The sequence below is a fragment of the Haliaeetus leucocephalus genome, unplaced genomic scaffold, assembly GCF_000737465.1.
Source record: "Haliaeetus leucocephalus isolate CR32 unplaced genomic scaffold, Haliaeetus_leucocephalus-4.0 Scaffold173, whole genome shotgun sequence".
Lineage (NCBI taxonomy): Eukaryota > Metazoa > Chordata > Aves > Accipitriformes > Accipitridae > Haliaeetus > Haliaeetus leucocephalus.
Genome location: NW_010972609.1, coordinates 9,331,313 through 9,354,495, shown reverse-complemented (window position 1 = coordinate 9,354,495; position 23,183 = coordinate 9,331,313). Strand labels below are relative to the sequence as shown.

Here is a 23,183-nt window from a genome sequence, read left to right as displayed (position 1 = left end):
TAGTCATCTGCTCTGGTATGAATATGCACCTTATTCCTAATTTGTATCCAACTGGCTTTAAATTCTAGCCATTGGTTCTTGAAACAATCTCTAGTATCCCATATTTTCTTTTGGGGAAAATACTTCTACTCTGTAAATATAACCAGGTTTAGATTGAACTCCACTCTTCCTAAGAGCTAGTTTGATTGCTGATTTCAAATAAATTATCTGACAAACAGCTCTTTTCTTGGCTTACAAATCAATGCAGATTTTTTTTTAGAGTTACTCATAAATATTCAATCAAGATTTTATGTGAACAAATAATTTCTGATTTTCTGTCTGCTTCCTGAGTGGAAAAATGATGGTTAATGAACAGGAGAAAAAAAAAAATCCCTTCTTCACAGAAACACACTGTGGATACAACCATTCCATAAACATTTCTGCAAATAACCCTACTCTGCTAGTGGTGGACAATACTAGAGAGAAACTAAGCTGAAACTGTATTGCTGATCAGAATTTGAATGAATGCTGTGAAAGTAATATGGCTCGTGTAATTACAGAGGGAGTTAAATATGCTTTCCTGGGGACTGAATTTGGTCCATGAATTCTAAATGAGCCAGTGGATGACTTCAATTAAGGGAATGACACAATAGAATTATCAATAAAAATAAAGAAATTATAAAGTGAATCTTCCATCTACTGTATTAACTACCTTTTGTAACAGTTATTCACATACTGTCAAGAATCTGACAAACAAAAATCTGACCTTCAGAACTTTAACTCTGATGAAGTAACAAATGAGATAGTATAACATCAGTCAAAAGAATGTTTAAATTGACAACCATCCAACAATTACTACAACATCAATCTCCAAGTTCTATACATGTGTCAACTATGTTGATTTTATGCTCAATTTATATTGTAAGCAACAATTGGTTTAAAAAACTGCTGATTGAAATGCTAATTTGCAAAGAGAAGCGACATCTTTAAAATATGGATAACTCTAGTAATTGCTACATAATATGCAACTCTGATCTATTTCAAATTAATGCACTCAGAAAATGTGAAATGCTCAAACAGTATTAGATTATGAGACACTGTAGGTACCCAACACAGCTGCTTTATTTCTCCAAAAGCATTAATTAATTAAAAACATTTTCAACTTAGCATAGGAAAGCCCTGTCCTTTTTTGATTGTACTATATATCTTTGAGATTAAAATTAGCTGAAGTATGGAAATTTTAAAACCTATTCCACCTGGCAGAGAAAGATTGTTAATAAAAAATGGGAAGTTAATGTCACTTTTAAAAAATTTTCAACTCAACGCTAAAGTAGTGTATGGAATATCAGGGTACTGTGGGTGTGTAGCCTCAGGATACCCACTTAATAAATTTTTGTTAAGAGAAAAAAAATACATGGACACTTGTGAAGCACCACTGAAATGATTAAGATATAACCAAGTAAGATGGAGCACACTTTTCACCAGTTACATCACATCCAAGGCCAGAGACAGTTACCGCTTTCATGTATAGACAGACAGGAGGTACAGCTTCTAGCAGTTCTCAACTGCTATGCCGTTGACAGCAATACTCTAGTATGAACAAGACCTAAGAGGAGTCGTTCTGTCCAGACACCAAAAGCGTACCTCTAGGTGGAGTAAAGCTGGCTCCACCCTGAGGAAGGCAGAGCGTACCGTTCCTATGGCCCGTTCAGGAGCTCCCAAGGCTGGGTGTTCTGCAGGGCCCCGCTGGGTGCGAGCACCACATGGCATAGCAGAGCTGTGCTGTCCCAAGGCCTGCTCTTCTCTGTTGAAATCACGAGGTGTTTAGAGCCTTGGTAGCAACATGGCTGATGGCCTCAAGCCAGCGAATACCACTTCACTGATGCCAAGCTACAAGCCATATTCCCTTCTGAAGATACGTGGTCCCTCTCCAGCAGCCCTTTATTACTTCCACTGGGTCTAGCACCCACGGTGAGGAAACGCCACTCGTCGCTCCATACAAGTAGTGCTCATTTGCAAAGTGCTTGAGTGAGATCTCCGAGTGGGCCAACTTTAGGCTCCAAGATCAGGGTATTAGCCAACCGTTGCAGAAGTCAGCAGCAGCTTCAAAAACACAACAGCCAGTATATTTTGGGGGTGTTAGCTGCAAAGCCCTTTGGCACCAGCTCACTGGGTGTATGTAATAGACTACTGTAAGCCTGTACTCCCGAACTGAACCAAATATGAAAGGCAGTGTTACCTTTAATCGGCTTAGTGTTCAACATGAAAAGCACAGAATCTGAATCCAAAATCGAGTGCCAGGCTCATCATCTAGAGCTCAGCAATATTTCACCTTCATGTTTTCAAATGTTTTGATGTTTTAACTTGTTGAATCCTTTTGGCCAAAACTATCCATACAAAAAAATTACTTACTATAACACACAAAAAAAACCCCGCCTGGAAATGCGTGTGCATTTTTATTTCCCAGATGAGAACGGTTTTGAACTATTGTATAATATTCAGGCTAACAACTCTAATCTCTTCTAAATTAAAACACTACATGAGAGCTTGAAAGGCTCTGATAATTTAAAATTCTTAGGCACTGCAGTTGCTCACAACAGTTTGTTTCAATTACATTTTCAAGGCAGTTTTTTTACTACAGATATGCTGGGCAAATTGCCTTAAAAATGTAAACTAGGGATGAAAGTTCTTGCAGTGACCATCATAGTCTCAATAATCATGTTTTGAATTTTATAAAATGCAAAAAAATCAAAAGAAGACATTAACTTTAAGCAGCCTGAAAACCAGCTCCTTTGATATTCCACTTACCCTCTTTTCCTGCATCAGCCTCACCTATTTAACAAAACGCTGAATAAATTGTTTTCAGTCAAAACTATAGAGACAACACATATACATCCCTCTCCTCCTGGATCAATGACAGACATATGAACAGTGGACAAGCTAACCAAGAAAGATGACAGTGATGCTAAAGCAGGATTTAGTCATATAGAAAGGCAACAGAATTCAAGATGAACAGGGCTGAGAGGGAAATACAAAAATTAAAGCAATGCAGAAAACATGCAAGGTAATGATAACATGATACACAAAACATGAAATGGAAATTCTTCATAAATTATTAAAAAAAATCTGGGAAGAAACTTCTGTAATGTACAGCAATAATAATTAACCGTTTTTTCTTTAAAAAAACAAAACCAAAAACAAACAAACAAACTGAAAAAGCCCCAGATCTGTGAGCTATATGGTACAATGGAGGAGAACAGAGATGTTAGTTTATTAATCCTATTGTTTCTGTGCACGAGCATTTTTTGTGGCCCCCAGCGTGCTTCTCTGTGCACTCCACGAGCTTGCTTACTGCTATTTTTTGCTGACATGATGCATTATTCTTTTCTGCAGTAATATGACGAAAGCTAAGTTTATCAGTTCTAGGTAAGTTACATTAGAATTTTTGCCAGTTGCAGTTTCTATTATCTCTATGGAAATCCTGCTTTACTAGGCAAAAGCTTTCTAACTGAATATCTTTGATAGCACTTTCTGAGTACCCTTCTGACATTACTTTTGATCAGCATTTGCAATCTTTCCTCCCATTAAAGGTCAACATATGCTTCTGTATCTTTTCAGCACATCTTGTAATGTATGTAAAATTGCACCAGTACCTCTAACTGTAAAATATTACATAGTACAGCTATCTTAAAAGAACTCTTATCCATTCTCTGATGATTGAACAGATATGGCATATTACAGAAAACTGCTTTTATTCCTGTTACATTTTGTGGTTAGGGGTTTTATTTGCTTTTTCAAACACGCCATCTGTGGCACTGGCCGAGTTACCTTTGACTCTTCTGCTGCATCTACCTGCATAAAAGTCAGACATGTCTCACTCAGGAAAACACTTATTGATTAGCCAATATTAATTAAAAAAGACCTTTGTTTTCTTAGAGCCTTCTTGGCTCTAAGTTTTCGAGTAATTCAAGTTCTTAATGTTCTTCCTTCTAGTCCTGAATATTCATAGGACTCAAAAGAATTGAACTACTTTTTGAATTCTTGCTTTTTAACTTCAACTTGGGTCCCGGAACCTGAATGTCAAGATTACTACTTTAGCCAGATCACTGGTTTCAGCTTATAGTGGTATTTTCCTTTTTCATTATTCATGCTCACCTTCAGCAGTGATCCTGTACACTAGGCAAGAATATAGATTTCAAAAGCATCTAAGACATTTATAAGTCTTTTAATTCTAGGCCATCCTATCAAAGCAAAGAAAAAAATTTCTTCAACACAACCCCATTTCTCCAAGAGTACATAAATGCTGTACACTCTCAAATGAGAAAATCGATGTTACTCTTAGGAAAAAAATGATTGCTTTTCAACTATTTCATTTCGCTATGGTTGAAGTTTCAATTCCAAGTGATCAGTTCTCTCAATTCTCACAAGCATACATAATGTTTTTACACTACATAGTTTCAAAAGCAAAAATAAATGCGCTGCAATATCTATTCCATTCTTTCCTAATTGAGGGATGTAGAAGATATTTCTGCTGATCCAGAGTAATGCAGTTATACAGCTATTTGTCTTTGCTTTTGTTTTTAATCAGTGAAGTGGAACACATGAAAGACCTATCCTAGGTCTGAAACCCGAAGGAGGACCTCTGTGCCCATTCTTTTGAATTCAAGTGTCTTTTACCCTGTGAACAGAGAATGACGTTCACTGTGTCTGATACTTTCATAAAATGAAGAGCCAGGTTAGCCTCTGGTCCTACCATCATAAAGACCTATAGTCAGTTGCAAAATACAGTCTACAAATCACTCACCAGTCTATGCTCAGACAATGTCCAATCAACGGTTGGACTCGATGATCTTAAAAGTCTTTTCCAACCTAAACGATTCTATGAATGGACCTAGTGATCAGATCCATACCTGTACTGTACAAGCTAATAATTCAACACCACTGATTTTCACCTGCGAATGAACAACTTTCTTCAGTTTAAAATAATCTCTCCTGACAGGCAATAGATACTGAATTTGAATGAGGTAAGCAATACAGAAGATTGGGTAACAGTCATATTATTTATATCAACAGAAAGCCTCTTGAATCAAACCACAGCAAGTACAGAAATAATTTATTCATGGCAAATGGTTCAGTACAAAATTTGCTCCAAAACTAGAAATTAGATTAACAGATTCTCTCTCTGAAACTTTGCACTGAAGTAAAGAATGAGAATTTGGCCAGAATCAAACTTAAGGAAAAAGATTTTTAAAAGAAAATAATATACAACATGAAATTATATATTACAGCCTTCATCCACAATACATCCCCCAAGAAGAAAGTGTTGTACTGCCTGTGCTAGGCCAAGGAAGGACTGGTTGGTTATGGAAACCTTTGAAACATCTCTGTAGCTCCCTCATGCACCTGTCATATTCTAAAGAGGCTGCAGATTTGAAAAAATGTTCACTGGATTTAGCTTCTTGGGCATACACCAGAAAAACTGTCTACTTTGAAAGGGATTGCAAAAAACTAACACTAGATTTTGCTTCCATTGAAAATACGGTCACAGTTTCCATTATCTTTACTATGATCAAAATCAGGATTTATGCACTGAAAGAAATTAACAGCAATATAAATAGCCTCAATAAACTACTCAGCAGGAATGTCTTTTATGTAAGACATTAAATGCCATAGCAAGCAGGCCTTTTACAGAATATGTTTAAAATAAAAATTAGAATTCATTAATGCTTATAACCATCCTTGCTAGGCAGTTTCACTAACTCTGTACCTTTATCTTCTATTACTTGGACCTTTACTAAACTGAGCAACCTAGATTAAAAAAAAACAGTTATTATAGTTCCAGAAGCATTTACTGTGGAAATACCCTTGTTCTCAGAAAGCATGTTGTATGTACATGAAGTTAGTGTTAGGCCCAGCGCTTGGATCATTCCACAAGACTTAAGTGAAAAAAGCAAAGGAAAACAATGAGCCTGACTGTGCTCTGTCAGATGCAGCCTCTGGAAGAACATGAAGAGACCCCTGTGCAGGGACATTAAGAATCAGGTCGACCAGCTAAGCTGCCACTCTCGTGATGCAGCTGCTTCACTTTGAATGAATAATGACGTACCCACTTTGGCTGTACAAAGAGAGGAACGACTACTCTCTCTACCGCATGGTGTGACTTTTCACTGCGAAGTATCTGGACCAAGATGTAATTGGATGTTTTGTACAGTTCAGTTTGTGTATACCACTCTGTATGTGTCTGCATACATAAAATAATCATCGTAAACCAGGTAATTGCTAACTTCAGACCAATGCGTTAGCAGGTCCTTAGAAAGAAATGGTACTATGCAGAGCAGACTTTTATACACAGACATTGAACGTGTCTAACATTTGCCTTGAAGACAAACATGAACATCAACCCCGAGTTTGCATGTGACTGACAGCTGTTCAAACAGTTGCTGTGCTTCTTTTTATTGCTTAAAAAAGACTCCCTGAAAATGTTTATTGTAGACATCTCATCTTCAGGGCAGTGATTTTTCAAGTTTGAAGGGTCAGTCATTGATCCGCATCAGCAGGTTTTGTTCTGTTCTTCCTTATTCCCTGACAACCACTGAAAAATGCTAGATGTGGGGCCTTCTGTTTAACTGTTTCTTGCACAGAGTCTCGGTTTGCAATGCTTATGTGTTTTACACACACACTTAAGAACTTGATCCTACTTCTAAATACCAGAAGATTTCTTGTTTTCTGAAACGTATGTATTTCATTGTAGTTTCTTAGAAATCTGTATTTTTGACCTCGAATAATTACGATTTCACTATAAGTTTAATTTGCAGCTGCAGGAGAAAAAGAATACATATTCATCCATAAGCCAGCTCAGGATCTGAGTCATCACAGCTATATGCTATTCTTAAACTTCAGAAACTCCCTTATCTAAAACTTCTTGGGACAGCAGTATTGTGGTGCTCTGTTGGCAGCAGTGTTAAGACTGTCAAGGAAAAGCAGCTGCAGTATTCAGTATTTCCATGATTGGTTTTTTTTTTTTTTTTTAAAAGTAAATGGAAAGGTGTCATGGAAAGCCTGACCTGTAGTAAATGAGATAATCACATTTTGTCTATTAATTTCTCCTCATAAAATGGTATATAATACTTCTTGGTCAGGATACTTCACATACACAGAAAGCCAGTCTTAAGAGGGCTACTGTTTCTGCTTCCAAATTCCCTTAACACTCATTCTGACAAAGTACATGGTTCTTCTCCCAGCTTTCCTGGCATTGACGATTGTCCGATACAATACGAATTTCATTAGGCACAGGAATCTAAAGAAAATTTTTAACATTGCAACATACATAAAATTAAGGCACTATTAAAACTCAGGTTTGAGATGTTTATATTTGCAATGTCTCAATAACCTGAAGATCACACTACCTTTACTCTAGAGATGTCTAAATTATTCATTTAAAATAAACTGACAAATTTCTTATTCTCCCCTGCCCCCCCCAATTATTTGCAAAGCAATTTTAGTTCTCTTGATAATTATTTGCTGAACATCTATGAATCATTCCCTCTCCGAGGTTTTACAGATTGCACTAATAACTATATGGTGTTTGTGATCAACCCTGTACTTTTTTACCAGAATGTAAATGCCTTCAGTGATAGCCAATTTTAGTCATAGGTATTCTTGGTTACAAAATAACAAATATCTGTGTATGAACAACTACCATGCTAAGAAGGTTAACTGAAGAAAAAAAAATATTTTTTACAAAAATACATATGAATAGCATTTAAAAAAGGAGCACTTAAGAATCATAGAAAGAGTTTTTAGAAGTTCATGGGAGTTTTTTGTAACTGCTGTTTCCAGTACTTCACGCACTGTGCTTGGAATACAAGATTAAGCTTTCATGTCAGAGTCTCATACAGTGTAAACTGGAATAGCTCTACTTGTTGGCATGACTTCCTTTCATCGCCCTCAGCAGAGATGCAATAATTCATACCAGATAGGGCTGTACTCATCAGTTTCCCAGTGTCAGTTCTGCAATATCTTGCAAGAATATGAAAGGATATGAACGGGTGTCCCTTCTCGCCTGCATTTCCTTTTTAATAATTCTGCCAATCTAGTCTTTTGACCCTGGTTCTCAACTTGAATTCCTCAAAATCTAACTGGTTTGTATTGACTTCCACATCCCTGGATGAGCTTTGTGGTTTAACTGCTTATAAATTGAGAAATATATGAGCCAGAAGCTATTGAACAAGGGAACACACAACTGCCCATTATCCCCTCAATCACAAGCACTTTTCAAGGTAAATCTGTACTTAAAATATCACTTCATTGACTGATGGTACTTGTTTATTATACAATAGTTGTAAAGTCTCTGATAATGTGGTGTTTCATTCTCAGCAAAGATTCTTCCAAATTATCACTCGGGAGTAGTTTTAATGCAAGTGACACACTGTCATCAGTCTGCCTTCAAGATTAGAGGCCTCGTGTGGTGGTGCAGCCCCCCCTGGCCATGTTGCAATGTCAGGACCAGCCAACATTGTGTTCTTGTGCAGTGAGTTGGGACAACCTGGAACTTTCTTATCCTGGTGTCGTGGTTTAACCCGAGCCAGCAACTAAGCACCACGCAGCCGCTCACTCACTCCCCCCCCATCCAGTGGGATGGGGGAGAAAATCAGGAAAAGAAGTAAAACTCCTGGGTTGAGATAAGAACGGTTTAATAGAACAGAAAAGAAGAAACTAATAATGATAATGATAACACTAATAAAATAACAGTAGTAATAAAAGGATTGGACTGTACAAATGATGCGCAGGGCAATTGCTCACCACCCGCCGACCGACACCCAGCCAGTCCCCGAGCAACGATTCCCTGCCCCCCCCACTTCCCAGTTCCTAAACTAGATGGGACGTCCCATGGTATGGAATACACTGTTGGCCAGTTTGGGTCAGGTGCCCTGGCTGGGCATGAGAAGCTGAAAAATCCTTGACTCTAGTCTAAACACTACTGAGCAACAACTGCAAACATCAGTGTTATCAACATTCTTCACATACTGAACTCAAAACATAGCACTGTACCAGCTACTAGGAAGACAGTTAACTACATCCCAGCTGAAACCAGGACACCTGGCTACATTACAGTGAATTAGGACAGTTAGGCACTCCCTAACTGTACCTGAAACTCTTGCTGCCTGGATCATGGCCCACCTTTGAGGGTGCCTGACAAGAACTGTGGCCAGAACGGAAATACACTGACTGAAGTCAATCATCTCCTGAACCTATAAACAGCGGTCCTGAGTGACGCCCTTTGAGCTCTCCTGGACTGCAGCGGGCTGTGACCAGCATTTCCCTCTGAGTGGGACATCTCTCACAGCTCACAAACTCTCCAGTTTGCAAAATTCGGACGACTGTCACTGAAAGCTGATGATGGGACCTGGGCTGAAACCCTTCACTCCTTGAGGCTCAACCCTCACCCGCTGAGAAATGCCAAGACATTTGAAGTGAGTATTTCACTGGACTCGAGATGAATTTTTAACAGGTATACCTTTATTTATATATGTAGCTCTCTCTGTGTGCATGCGTGTGTGAATTGACTTAGGTATCTGATAAAAAGTATAGAATAAATATTACCATTTTGAATCTATAATTAAGTCACTTGGGGTTGTAGTAAATTCTGTTGAATCACTTTATAAATGTTAAACTAGTCAATGATTAAGTGCTGCTAAATCCTGTGATCCACCTTAAACTGTGAATGAACCTTAGACTGCTGCTACACACATATAATCCCTTAAAACATAAAACATTGACCGAGTGTGGGAGTAGGAGTGGATCCAGCCACACCTAAGCTCCATCAGGAGTTTAGAAAGCAAGGGGATCTTCTCTGAACCTTGTGGCTCAACGGGAGGGTCTACCTTACCCTTTTGCATCTTTGGTCTCTATATAAATCATTCTAGTTTGATTCTAACTTGATTTGCCTTTGTACGTTTCATCCATGTATTAAGTAATAGAGTGAACCTTGCCATCAAACTTCGTGAAGTCGCGCTTTTATAAACTCCTATTAAATCACTTTTGCTAATACCCTTGACAGTGATTCTTTAAGCAGCCCAAACCACTCATTTGCAACACCTGGTTAAACAGCAGTCTTAAACAACAACAAACCTCCAGGCTCAGGTGGTTCCCAGAATTAGGAAGTGAATGCAGTCAGGCCTGGGACATTCGCTTGCTACAGCTACAAGCAACCATCTTTTCCATGCAAAATGAGGGCACTGCTGGAAATGGACCTTTTAAGGCCTAAGTGTCTGACTCAATTGTAGCTTTGCTTCAACAAGTTCAAGAATTAAAACAGTACCTTTATCCTTTTCTGCACGAACCACTTCTAAAAAACCAGCAAAACCTCACAGCCTGACGTGAACTTTGTTTTGTACTGTTTTGCCACTACTGTTCTTCTGTCTTCCTTTCTTTCCTTTCATCTCCTCTCACTTTCTCCCTTACTGTCACTCCACCTCATCTCCCAATTTTCCTGTTTCCCTCTATCATTACACTGAAGGGGGGCTGCTTCCTCACACCCCGCAGCTGTCTCCAGTGTAGTCTCTTTGGCCAAGAACAACTGTGGGCTGTTGTGCTTTGCCTCTGAGCTGTTCTCATGCAATTAAAGCAACATGATTTTTACCACCACTGAATGGTGTGGTAGGAACCTATTTTAACTACTGTTGTTAACTGTTTTACCATGTTGCATTTACTATGTTAGCTATTTTAATAGTTGCAAAAGTCAGTTTTGTTCAGCCGTTCTAAGAAGCAGCAGCACTGCACAGCAGAGGAGGCTTGATATGGCAGGCTAAGACATACACTAAAAGCCCTTTCCAAACAGTTGACCATCAGCACACCAAAGGTACTAAAACCACCTTACGGCCTTGCTTCAGGCACATCTAATAGCTGGCCGGTACCCATGGTGGCTATGAGAAGTAATAGCAGATGCTCAGGTGTGATAGTGATGTTCTTGCTGACGAGTCTGGGAAATTACACCAACATACTGTATGTTGCTGTACACATGGGAATAGTAACAACAGTGTTTATTTTGGACAGATAGCGACCAAAGGCAGAAATGGAAGGATGTGATGCTTAGGAAGCAATACAGTCCAGCAGCAGCAGATCAGCGGAGGATGAGCAACTTAGAAAGTTATGCTGTTCAGATGCTACCACTTAGAAAGACAGAGAAGTTCTCAAGAGAATCTATAATTATCTGGGCAACATTTTGTAATGAAATAATTCTTACTAATGTAATAGCAATTCTTCCCTTAGATTCATGAGAATGCCTTGGAGAATTGCCACCTGTTCTGTTTTTTTCACTGGTTGACCGTGCAAGTTGCTCTACTCAGTGGATGGTATCATAACTCCTCAAGTGTCCAGGCTCCTGGGGACCAGGACAAAATACAGCTATCCCCAGGAAGCACTGTCTGAGGACAGGAAAAGGGTACAAAACATAGCTAATCGCAAATTCTAGTTTTTCAAGTGCCCTCTGTCTTTTCAGACCAAGCCAAATAACGTGCTGTGAGAAATTCTTTCTCATTAGTAGTATCAGAGGACTAAGGAAACAGACAGATTATGTTCTGATTTTCCATTCCATCCTACTATTTAACCACATGTAAGATTTGCATCAGTTTCTCTATTTGTAGAACAGTACTACAAAATAAACACAGTTATAAAGCACTCTAAGATACTTGCAGGAATGAACTACGAATATGCTAATGTTACTTACAGTAGACATACGGAGTGGATTGCTGAAAGGTTGGGAAATCTGAATCACAGCAGTCTTACCGTCACTAATTCTGATGTCTATTTAACATGAAACTGAAGTATGGCAGGAAAAATTATTTCTGATCATTTCATTGCAATATTTGAGGATATTTCCTTGCCATTTTCTACTGCTTTTAATTATGAAACTACACATGATGTTCTCGATATTGTCTGCAAAAAATGGAGCATGGATTTTTAATTCCCTTTCTGTTGACTTCAATGATTTCTTTCTTGTATAAAACATGCTAAAAGAAAACAGTAGCCATATGTACAATTCTGAAACTATCAGTTGATGTCAAACACCCCACCTAAGCCATTTCCCATGCAAAAAGATGAAAATCACAAAACATCTGAAAGAGGTTAGTGGGGAAAAAAAAAAAAAAAAAAAAGGAAGTTACCCGATTTAGAAGAGAGGCTACAACAGTAACTAAGAACAGCAACCTAAACTGCCTATGAGGGAATGGTTCCTGGCAGCCAGATATATTAATACACATCTAGATGCAATTGTGCAAAGTCCTCCACGGTGGCAGCTCTAAAACCATAAATGGTATAGCTGCAACAGTAAAAATTTGCACCAGAGCTAAGAATGGCATCACCAAAACCCTCAGTTATACAAGCAGTCCTGAATCAGGGGACTAATCTTTTTGACTGATCTATTTTGATAAGGACTGCCAGATGGGCAAAATACCCCCCTTTATATAGCATTTCACCACTACTAGAATAAAATTAGCATCTCACCAATATCTTTTGTGGTTACTGGCAGGTTCACCAAGATTAAAAGTAGTGCTTATTCATATATTTCCAATATGCTAGAGGAAATGTAAATGGCTGCAGCTCTGCTTAACCAAGAGATGCAATATGTGCAATGGAAATCTCATAGTAGCATGCCAAATAGTGTTTGTTAGTGCTTTCCCTGTTAATACCATAATCCCTAACAAAGAGAAAGTCTACTCCTTTTTTAAAGAAAGTTCTCACTCATTACCAGGATCTTGCTTATATATGGGCCTTTTTGGGGGTTGTTTTTAACATCATTAGTTACAAAATTAAATACATAGTAATGGGAAGGAGACACAACTTTGTAATTATGAAAGGAGCGGAATCTTGGCAAGAAAAGTCTCCCTTGCCTTTTTTCCCCTCTGTCATTTATTTGCTGCTATGTCATTTAAACAGAACCTTATCTGACGTTCAAAGGTAGTTTTTGATCTGGTGAATACTGAACTGTGCTAATTGAAGTGACTTTTGTTGTTGTTTGTCTCAACTATAATTAAAATTTCTAATTGGAATTTACAGCCATGCCTGTAGTGTGTTGTTATCACAGATGATATGCCAGAAGAGAGTTATGGCGTCCTCCCAGAAGATGAAGAATAATGGCTCTGGCGCATGGGTGAATTACACAGTTCCTTAGCGAACACTGAGGACTAGCTTAAAAACCTCCTGGAGGCAAACAGTGGTTACCACATAATTATGTGACAAATAAGCCACAGCCTATGCAGTGAGCGAGTCTGATGGATGGGATTTTCAGATATTTTTGTCTTCATCATTCATAATTTACTCAAGCATGATGCCACTAGTGATCAATATTAAAGGCCCTCAGCGAAGGAAGCCAGCACAGAACACAGTTTGCAGCACGTGTAACTTGGCAAGGAAGTGTAGAATCATATCTGCATTTCACCAAACTTATGTTTCCAGGTCACTATGAGATCCAGGTACAGAGGACAAGATTACCTTGTTGCTCTGTGTTTATTTCTGAGATATTAGGAGGATTCATTTGCTGTATAGTCAAATTATGTAACTGACAATTCCATGGGTAAAACCACAATGCATAACTTAAGTGGAGCATAATAGGGTCCTTCTGAGAAAACAAATATAAAAGGTAGTCAGAGAAAAAAGTGATTCAAACTGGAGGGATTTTTCAGTTTCTTCAGTCACTCCCACAAATACATCTATTTCCTTTATGTCATTTTTGCTTATGTTACTTTTCAGAGTTAGGTAATCTGCACATCTGTCTTTGACAAGCATGTTCTAGACCATGTGATGTTATTTTTACGGTCAAGATTTGTCTAGAAACACTTTCACCTATGCCCATATACTGAGCTACTTGGGGAGATACAATGTCTTAACCCTTGTGTTTACCAAGTTAAATCCAGCTGTTGTGTAAGACAATGGAAAGGTTTTGGTAATTTGAGTCTTTGGCACATGCTAGAGTAACAGGACAACAGCAGAGAAAAAAAAAAGGAGCTTTAGAAGAAGGGCTTTCACAAGAGCAGTGTGTGGAATTTGACACAGCTGTATGGTGTGAAGAAGGTGGCTGTACATTGCAGATTTGTGAAAATGAGACAGAAAATGCATCAAGTAAAAAAGATGTTGCTTCAGATGTGTAAATAAACTGTGAGTTGAGTATACATATGTATGTATGTAAAATGTTTTAAAATGCATTGTTTCATTCATATGGCATGCACAGTTAAAGATCAGAAATGAAAGCTTTTATCAACAAATCTGGGTCAGTGCTGACTCTCATATTCCTTACATTCTTTCAAAATGAATAAACAAACTTCACTGTCAAAGTGCTAATGTACCAGTGATTCTCAATTTACAGCAGAAATAATGTTCTAGCTTTCTATAAAAGAGCTACTAAACAGCTTACAGAGGTATTGTTGCAGGAAAACAATGACAGGTACAAGATGGTTCCTCCTACACAGTCTACTAAGAGCAGCAGCAATATCAGAGATCATTAGACAAACTAACCTGTGGTGTCATTCCATGGCAAATATACATGATTGGGATATTCTCCGTGTCTGGCCCTTGATCAAGGCACAAATCACTTTTCAGGGAATTCTGCAGCTAAAATAAACAGAAAGAAAAATAAATCAAGCACATCTTACATAAGAAAAAGATGGTGTGATTATTTTCTTTGCAAAAAAATCATATGTAGTTGAACACGGAAATACACAAAATTAAAAATACTTGTTGCAGTGAAGATATTGAAGAGAAAGCACCTGGTCTAAATTCTTCCTTGTAGATAATCTAACACTACTGATTTCAATAACATTGCACAAGGTTTCAGGGAGGGTAGATTTCAAAAAGCCTTCAGAGGTAACAATGATTTTTGATATACATTTTTAAAATATTAAGTCTAATGAATCTGTGGTACACACTATATACAAAAGAATTTTTTTATCAGTGCAGCTAGTGGAGCAGTACGGATGGAGTTTCAAACATAGGAGAAAGCCCTGTAATTAAACAGTTTTTCAGAATCACTCAGAAGAGTCTTCTGATTTCTGGAAATAATTCAAAAAAATCCTTTCTACTGATGCTTAGAGACTTCTGGCCAATTGGTATGCACTAGCTCTTCTTTGCATTATTCTGGGCTAACCCACGCACAGCAATCCAGCTATGAACAGACTGCAAAGTACTTGGCCCTGTTCATCACAAAGCCCTATATATTACTGTGCAATGCTGAGACAGAATTTTCTGAAAGTGAAGTGCTAAATTAATGAGCACAGATAGCTGGAAGGTCTCTTTAGAGTGTGAGGCCAAAGATGTGGATTGCCTACCCTTGGGCATGTATAAAGGTGTTCAGTGGTATAAGATCAGTTCAGAGAACATGAGAGAATTGTCTGATGGAGGGAGTGAAGAGGTGATGTGGTTTGCAACCATCTGTGATTACCTAAGCAGTCCTGTCAGCTGTGTACAGGGGCCTCCTTTGAGGAAAACAAATTGATATGCTTAGAAAGGAAGTCTAGAAATGCACTAGTATGTAAGAAGTGTGGACAAGTGAGTGACTGAAGCCAGGCAGTGAATAAAATCAAAAGCATGAACTCATCTCTACAAGATTTCCAACTCCAAATGTAACTCTAATTTCAATAACAGACAGGACAAATCTCAGCATTGAAGAGAAAATATGTGTTAGGTATCAATACTGCCCTTATTCTTAGCCACAAGCCTTGAGAATTAGATAGTTTCCTCTCTCAAAGCTTTGTATTTCTTAGCCATAAACATAACCACAACCATGACTCTAATTGTAATCAGATATTAGGCACCACTCTCTATCCAAATGAATGATAAATATCAGCCTTATTAATTCATGCCTGTATCCATCACTACCTTCGGCTTTTCAAAACTTCTTCCACAAACTCAAATTCTAATGCTTGTTCTAGCCCTAATGTTATAACCTTTTCCACAACAATCCCCATAGTAAAGGAAGCAAAAAAATTTGCCTTGACCAAAATTAGCACACGACTTAGCTGAGAGGGCCAACCCAGCAGTAAAACAGATACAGAGACTTTAGAGTCCCAAGCTCTAAAAAGAAACATGACCCTAACCCTAGCAGCAGCAGTCTGGTGATCAGGGACTACAGAAAGAGACAAAACACTATATTCCTTTTAACACCAGTCGTCCTCTTATGAATCTTGAAAACAAAAAAATAAAATGAACTCTTCAGATTTAATTTCTCAAACTCTTATCCCAATGACAAGAGAAATGATCCTTACAGAAAACAGAAAAACAAAAAAGCCACTGGCCTGTTAACTAATAATGCTGTTTCAAAATCTGAGGCCCAGACTCTTAGGAACCATCCCTTTCCAAAATCTAGTGGCTTTGTGGCAACCAACAATTAACTTGGATAATGCAGTTTTAGACTACCAAGACTTTATTACAACCCAAAATATAACCAGGTCACCAGTCCCCACGCTGAAAAACGGAAATAATTAGTCAATACTGCCATTTGCTCCCTTTCAAACTTAAGACCCTTACAGGACACAGAGATAAACTAGACTACTGAAATTTTGAATTTGCAAAATTATCTCAAACGTGAAGCTGAAGTCAGGCAGCCAGTTGCTACACTAAATACATCAGCTTGTGGTCCACTGACATCGCTTTCTCCTAACTCTGAGGGTACTGCAGAATTCAGAAAGAAATTTGGTTCCCAAACCTTTACTCTGCCACCAACCCTAATCCTAGCTATATGCCACAGCATAAACTAGATATGAATGATACAACTATTTTCCTAACTCTCACAAAACGGGAGGAAATTTAGGATTCAGGAAGTAAATGTGGGTGGTGATACCTAACCCTCACCTCTATTCAGAGAACTTTTGTAATTACTCAGTTTTTTTTTTAAATTAATGATAATCCTATAGTAGCAATATCTCTATTTTCTACCAAAAAAAATGAATACAGTTGATGAATGGAAGCACTCAGAGAATATGCAAGCAGCTGGCTTGCTTTGAAATACCACATCTTTCTCCATTATAAGACATTCAAGTGAACAGGAAAGCAGACATGAAGGAAGATTAGAGATCCAAGCAATTCTTTTACTAAAAAGACTGGGGCACTTTTTCTTTCATACAATAGTATTTCATAAAACAGTAAGCTGTGTATTTCATAAAACACTCCCCCTTTACCTGTACAGATACGTTACCATAGCTGTCCACTACTTCTTTTGTGATAGTACAAATGATGAAATAAGACTTACTCCTCACACCTTTCTTAACTGATGAGGCTACTTTCATACCACAGACAAAAGACTGCCTCATGTGCATTATTATGCATGTTCTGCTGACCAGTGAGTTCAGTATTTCTGTAACAAACTCTTCTGATTCTTTTTGGTTTGTACATTGCCAGCAAGGAACCTTCAAAGGCTAATGAAAAAGTTTCAGCAGAATATAAATTCATAGGGTGCCTGTTCGCTGATTTTTATTTCGACTTACATGATGTGGAGTTAATCCTGAGACTACACAAGAAGTACCTTAGCTATTCCACTGGTCTTCCTTTTTTTATCTAGTATCACTTCTACCTGCAATCAAAGACTTTTTAGCCAGAGGTACCTACAAGCAGAACCATGCACCTGTTAGCTGCTATGCCTCCTTCTCCTGAGGAAACTCCGCACCTGATTAGATCATGGCGTTGCTGAGGGCAATTCCACACAGTCTATGGAAGAGGCTCCTTGAACACAGGTGGGTGTGGGGGTGATTTTGGCATTGTTCTGAACTACTTTGGAAGGTAACCATTATCTCATGCATTTAACAATGACCTAAACCTTTGTTGGAAGTGTTTTTCTTCGCTTTTTTGATTGTATGAAAAGCCAGCATGATAATTTTTGATCATCAGTTGATCATCAAAGGGGTCATGGAACTTTGTGGGGCATACAATCATTTCATTTGCCAAAACAGAGCAGCTGCTCTACGGCACCTTCAAGGGTCTTCTCAGAGCCTGGCAAACTGCGTAACTCAGACTTCTTTTTGAGGAGGAATGTCTCAACCCAAATCTTTCACTTGTATAATCTGCTCTTACTAGTTATGTTTCCTAATTGGGACTTGCATGCAAAAAGGTGAATTTAATTCACAGGAATCAATTTTTGTGACTATGACACTGGATAGAGAATGTGAAAAGGATGTCCTAGCTCTACTAGCTTATGGGCCCATAGTAACTTGCTGTGCTCATCTTCAATGTCATGCACACCTGCCCTCACTGTTTAGATTGCCAGTTTTCTAGGGGCTTTAATTAGCACAGTACAACTCAAGCGTGATTTCAACATAGACGGGTACTACTGTCACACAAGTAATGATGAAGATGATCCCAAAATACAGGCATTGAGGTTCTGGGTACAATATTAAGAAGCTTGCAGTTGAAATCCTGAGCCTGTTTTGTTCATTCACCTGCTGCCACAAACCTTCCAACTGACAACTCCAACATGTGTAAAAAATCATGCCTTGGGTATCTCTGAGTGGAATGCAAGCCATGAAACAAACAAACAAACAAAAAATCAGGGAGGAAGATAACGTTCAGAATACCTCAGCATAAACTACAGCAGAGCAGCTGTCTCTGTCAGCTAACCAGTCTAACGAATTATTTAACTAGCGACTTCAAGTTTATCTGATTCTTCTACTTCGAGCCAGGCATTGTCCTCATGAACTGCTTCCACTATGACACCTTTCTCCCCCACCTTTTTAGAACTGGAAATGTAAACAAGTTCCTTACCACCCCATAGGCGACAGTATCTGAATACATTCTCATTTCTGGATACACGCTGACAAGATACCACCTAAAGGTCTTGCACTGGAGCTTTTTCCTCAAGGCCTTCCTCTCAGAAATATCACCAATATCAATTCCAGAGTCCTGCACATAAAACAAAGGACAGAAAAAGCAGAAAAGACATCAGCGATACACCTCTGTGTAAACTAATCATCCATAGTCTCCCTCATTGCAAAGATGATTATGACCTATGATAATTATCAGCTTTTGGTTGCGAAGTACATCTGTTACCCACACACACTCTGTAAGTGCCCCAATTAAACATGATACAGGTCACCATGGCGGGGTCTCTTTCAAAGTCGTCTTTGGTCAATGGAACCACTCCTATTGACTTCAGTGGGGTTTAGATCTAGCTTCCAAGGAGTATCACTGTTGTTCTCTAATTTCCTGGCACTTTCCAAATCCAAAAGTAATTGGCAGGAAGTAGCAAGTTACCCTAGAAACCACTTTATTGCTGGCGTCTCACTGTGGCCTAATCGTTAGTATATGACACTTTCTGGCCATTTCTGAAGCCTGCGTTTACTGCTTCACTGCAAAGAGCAGAAGCTCTGCTCACCTTTCTGAAGCATTGCTTATTAAATTTCTCTTGTAACGTAAAAAGAGAAGTTGCTATTTTTGTTAAAAGCAATTCCAGAATATTCTCTCCCCCAATTTTTATTCTCCTTTACATTTCTGGCTAACCTAGTTTCTGCTTATCATAAGAGCAGATCATAACGCGTGAGTTTCATAAAGTCCCTGTATATAAAAATCAATAATTTATCACATTAAAATCATGCAACGGAAATTTGAGAGAGGGATCTAAGTGCAAATCCGTGGCTGCTATTTGACAGAAAGTAAAATGAGACATTTTGGTCCACACTGTGTTCTACCACTTCTGCCTCAGAATAAAATTCAGGATAAATAAATTTTCATAGAGAAATCCTATAATCTATCGACTTAAACAACAGTCTTTACTGGGCCATAAACACCCTGAAGATTTTGGCAGCCACCAAATATGATTTAAAAATAACATTGGAAGCATTGAATTTTCTTAGTTACACATCAAAAAGGTATCTTTATACGTACCGAGGTTTATAAGCTGCTGAAGCAACGACTGCTTCTTACATCCCAAAGCACTGAATTATTGTTAATCTAGAACAAGTATATTTTATTATGGAAGCATTTTCTAACTAAAGTAAAACTGACTTCCACATTAGCAAAGTATACTAAAAAGTAGGAAACTGAGGTCTGGCATAAACAGGCATAAATCAAGTTAATCCTTAAAAATGATGATTCCCCTCCCCTCAAGCCCTATACCATTCATAAAACTTTATGTGGAACTATTCCTTAAGCGACCATTTTTTCCTGACTTTTCTAGCAAGTGACTAGATAGAGGAACATGGTGTAGGGTGCTGCAAGACAACCAACTGGTCCCATGGACAAATCCCGCGCATGCGCCGCTCTGGCTGCACTTGCACTTGCCAGTGTATCTTCCACTCGTGTGAAGGAAAAGGAGGATGCCAGCTCACAGACATTTGACTTCCAGCACTAACAAGGATTCCTGGGATCAGGTACTAAATTGGTCCACACCCCCGAAACATAGGGGAGGACACAAGGAGAGCACAGCTCTTGCTTCTGGGACTTGAATTCTTTTTTCCTTTGGGTTTTAAGTGCTTTTCTGAATCTATTTATCTAAGTAGTTGCAATGCAGAAATCACCATGGTATCTGAGATTGCCATATGAAGCGCTTAGTACTTCAGAGCCACCCACAGAGATCCCAAGAGGACAGTCACAGCACAGTGCCAAATGAGTCTAACTCCTTTTTATTATTATTAGCTCTCAAAGACTAAAACCTTTGGAAACATCTGACTATGGGGCTTCTTGGAGATCTGGGAATTCTTTCATGGAAGAAAACAGGTCCTGTGGTTAACATTTTGGAATAACATATTTCATGGAAAGTCCTGACTGTTGTAACTGAATACGTTTCTATTACCTACTCAGTCCATTACCAGTGCACTATTTCATCAGCTTCCAGATAGAGAATTACTCCTGTAGTTATCCACTTGTGTACCAATATTTGGCTATGCTCTGTCTCTCCTCTCTGCACGTCTCTCACAATGATGTCTCAGCATCTTTTTGCCTAAGCTGAAGCTAAGTTTGATTTGAAAATTGTTCTTCTTTGGTATTTCACCTTTAATTTAATCTTGAGGTAGGCGAAGATGAAACAGAAATATTGCCATCCAGTCTGATATCTAAATTTGACCTAATCCATGCCCAGCCTTTTTCATCCACCATCTCTTTGCCCCCTGCCTACTGGAAGTCTGTATTACAAGTGTTCCACAAGCTCAAAGTTATTTTTTAGGTTGCTGCTTTACACTGAATATTCCCTCTTTCTACTGGTGTTTCTATACCAACCAGAGACTGCATTGCTCCTAACCTTTTGATGTATAAAAGAGGACTCCCACTAATGATGTAGGTTTTCTTTATACTGACTGATTCATTTACAGTGCTTGGGAATGTAATTTTGTACTGTATTTTCCTCTTTCCCTTAAAAGGCTAAAAGCTTTCCTTAATTTAAAATTCCTTAATTCTGCTCTACAATCAGTTCAGTACTCGCAAAGTTTAGCATGGGAAAGGAAAAGGAGGTCCCAGGTCTTCGGAGCTCTTCCCCTGATTCTTGGCACCAGGCCTCACACAATGAACACAGCTAGCTTCAAATTACACAACTGATTTGGGACACTCGAGCACCTGGCAGGCTGTCAGAACAAAACAGAGCCCCGACACTCTTCTAAGTCCTTTCCTATTTTCCACATGGCAAAAGATGGAAGCTGGGTGAACAACACTTGAATGTACCCAGCTGTAAGTCACTGACCCCGTCTGACAGGAAAGCCTTCTGATGATCACAAAGGTGCCGTACTGCCTCTGAACATCCTGTAGCAATTAACTAGGTAATGAGTAGATTCAGGCTTTATAGGCCTGTTACAACCGGGGAAACTAAGCTGTCTCCTATCTTTTATATGTGCGTGTTTATTTGGTTTCCTACAGCGGTGAGAAATACAAATGAAGGTTCTTTGTGCTACAGGTTCCGTACATACATGCAGTAATAGATTTCCCCCTACAACAGAGGCATCTCATTACATTACAGAAGAGGCTACCACTATTAAAAGCTGATTTAGCACTTGCCATTTCCAGCTTTTAAGTCTGCTCTACGGCTTGACAGCAGTAGCCTTTGAGAAGATGAAGAGAGAATATAATCTGCATTGCAATTTATTCAGGCAGTTCAGTGCAATGATTAGTACATTTGTGGTAGGAAAATGACTGGAGGTTGAAGTAGTAAGAAAACTTGTTATTCGTCTTCAAAACTATGAACAAAATCAGTTTTGGCAGTACAAGATCTACCATGCAAACACCCTGATGCACTCTGTGACCTGAAGAAATCGGTTCAATCCACACACTGCATTTATTTTTCCTTTGTTTAATAACACATATCTCTTCCCTTTGTTGAATAAATGAGTTTTAAATTGATCATAACAGGCTTTTTTTTTTCTGATCTATTGGCACAGTCAAGACTGTGTTATTACTTGTTAAATTTCCATTTAACAAGCAAAAATAACAACTTATCTTTGTATTCTTTATGAATATGATTTCCAAATTGCGTTCAGATATCAACTTTGCACAAGATTAAGAACCACCACCATCACATCTGGATGAATATTATGCAAATATATGTTAGCAAAAGGAATTTCTAAGTTTTGTGTTAATGCTATGTTTGCAAGTCAAAATACTGAAACTTGATCAATCAATGAAGATCAACCAATCTTCAGGAAAATAACTAACAATAAAAAATAGAAACTGAAATTTAAATCTATCAGGTTAATCACAAATAAAATTCATTTGAAATTGTTTTGATGTAAAATAAGTAACCCTATCTTCCAGAAATGTCTTTATTCTTGTATGCACTGCTGTGCGACTACTCAAAACAGGGACACTTAAAGGGTAGCTTGGATTCTGTGAACAAGGGACTGTCTTCCAGAAACCTCCTTTCCCTATATCAGATCATAGAGGATTTTTTCCTGGTGCTTTCATGGTATATTATGTGGCTAATTCTGTAACCTGAAAATACGACAATTCTTCCCCACTTCACCAAAATTACTTAATTTTAACCCTGAGAGATGAAGGAAACTATTGAAAGCAGCTGAATCAACATCAGCATTGATATATCTAGCTGGTTTTTGGTTTCTAACCTTTTTTCCTTATTAAACTAAAGGAAGAGAAGTACAGCATCTTATTTCTTGAACCAGAAATCACTGCAAAACCAGTTTCTCTGAACAGTTGCAAAAAGACTCAGAGAGATTTTATTAAAGAAAAAATAAATGACCAAGCTAATTAATTAAATCTAGAAAATTTGCTTTTGCTGTAACGAGAAC

The 23,183-nt window shown here is 38.3% G+C and overlaps 1 protein-coding gene across 1 annotated transcript in view; it reads right to left on the bottom strand.

Annotated features, from left to right (window-relative positions):
• GALNT18 (polypeptide N-acetylgalactosaminyltransferase 18) overlaps window positions 1-23,183 on the bottom strand; it is a 250,860-nt gene that overhangs the window by 38,046 nt on the left and 189,631 nt on the right. Inside the window, exons 8-9 of the mRNA XM_010563916.1 lie at window positions 18,724-18,861; window positions 14,491-14,586 (exon numbers count right to left, since the gene is read on the bottom strand). Coding sequence (XP_010562218.1) covers window positions 14,491-14,586; window positions 18,724-18,861 — 234 coding nt within the window. The remainder of the gene's footprint in view (window positions 1-14,490; window positions 14,587-18,723; window positions 18,862-23,183) is intronic.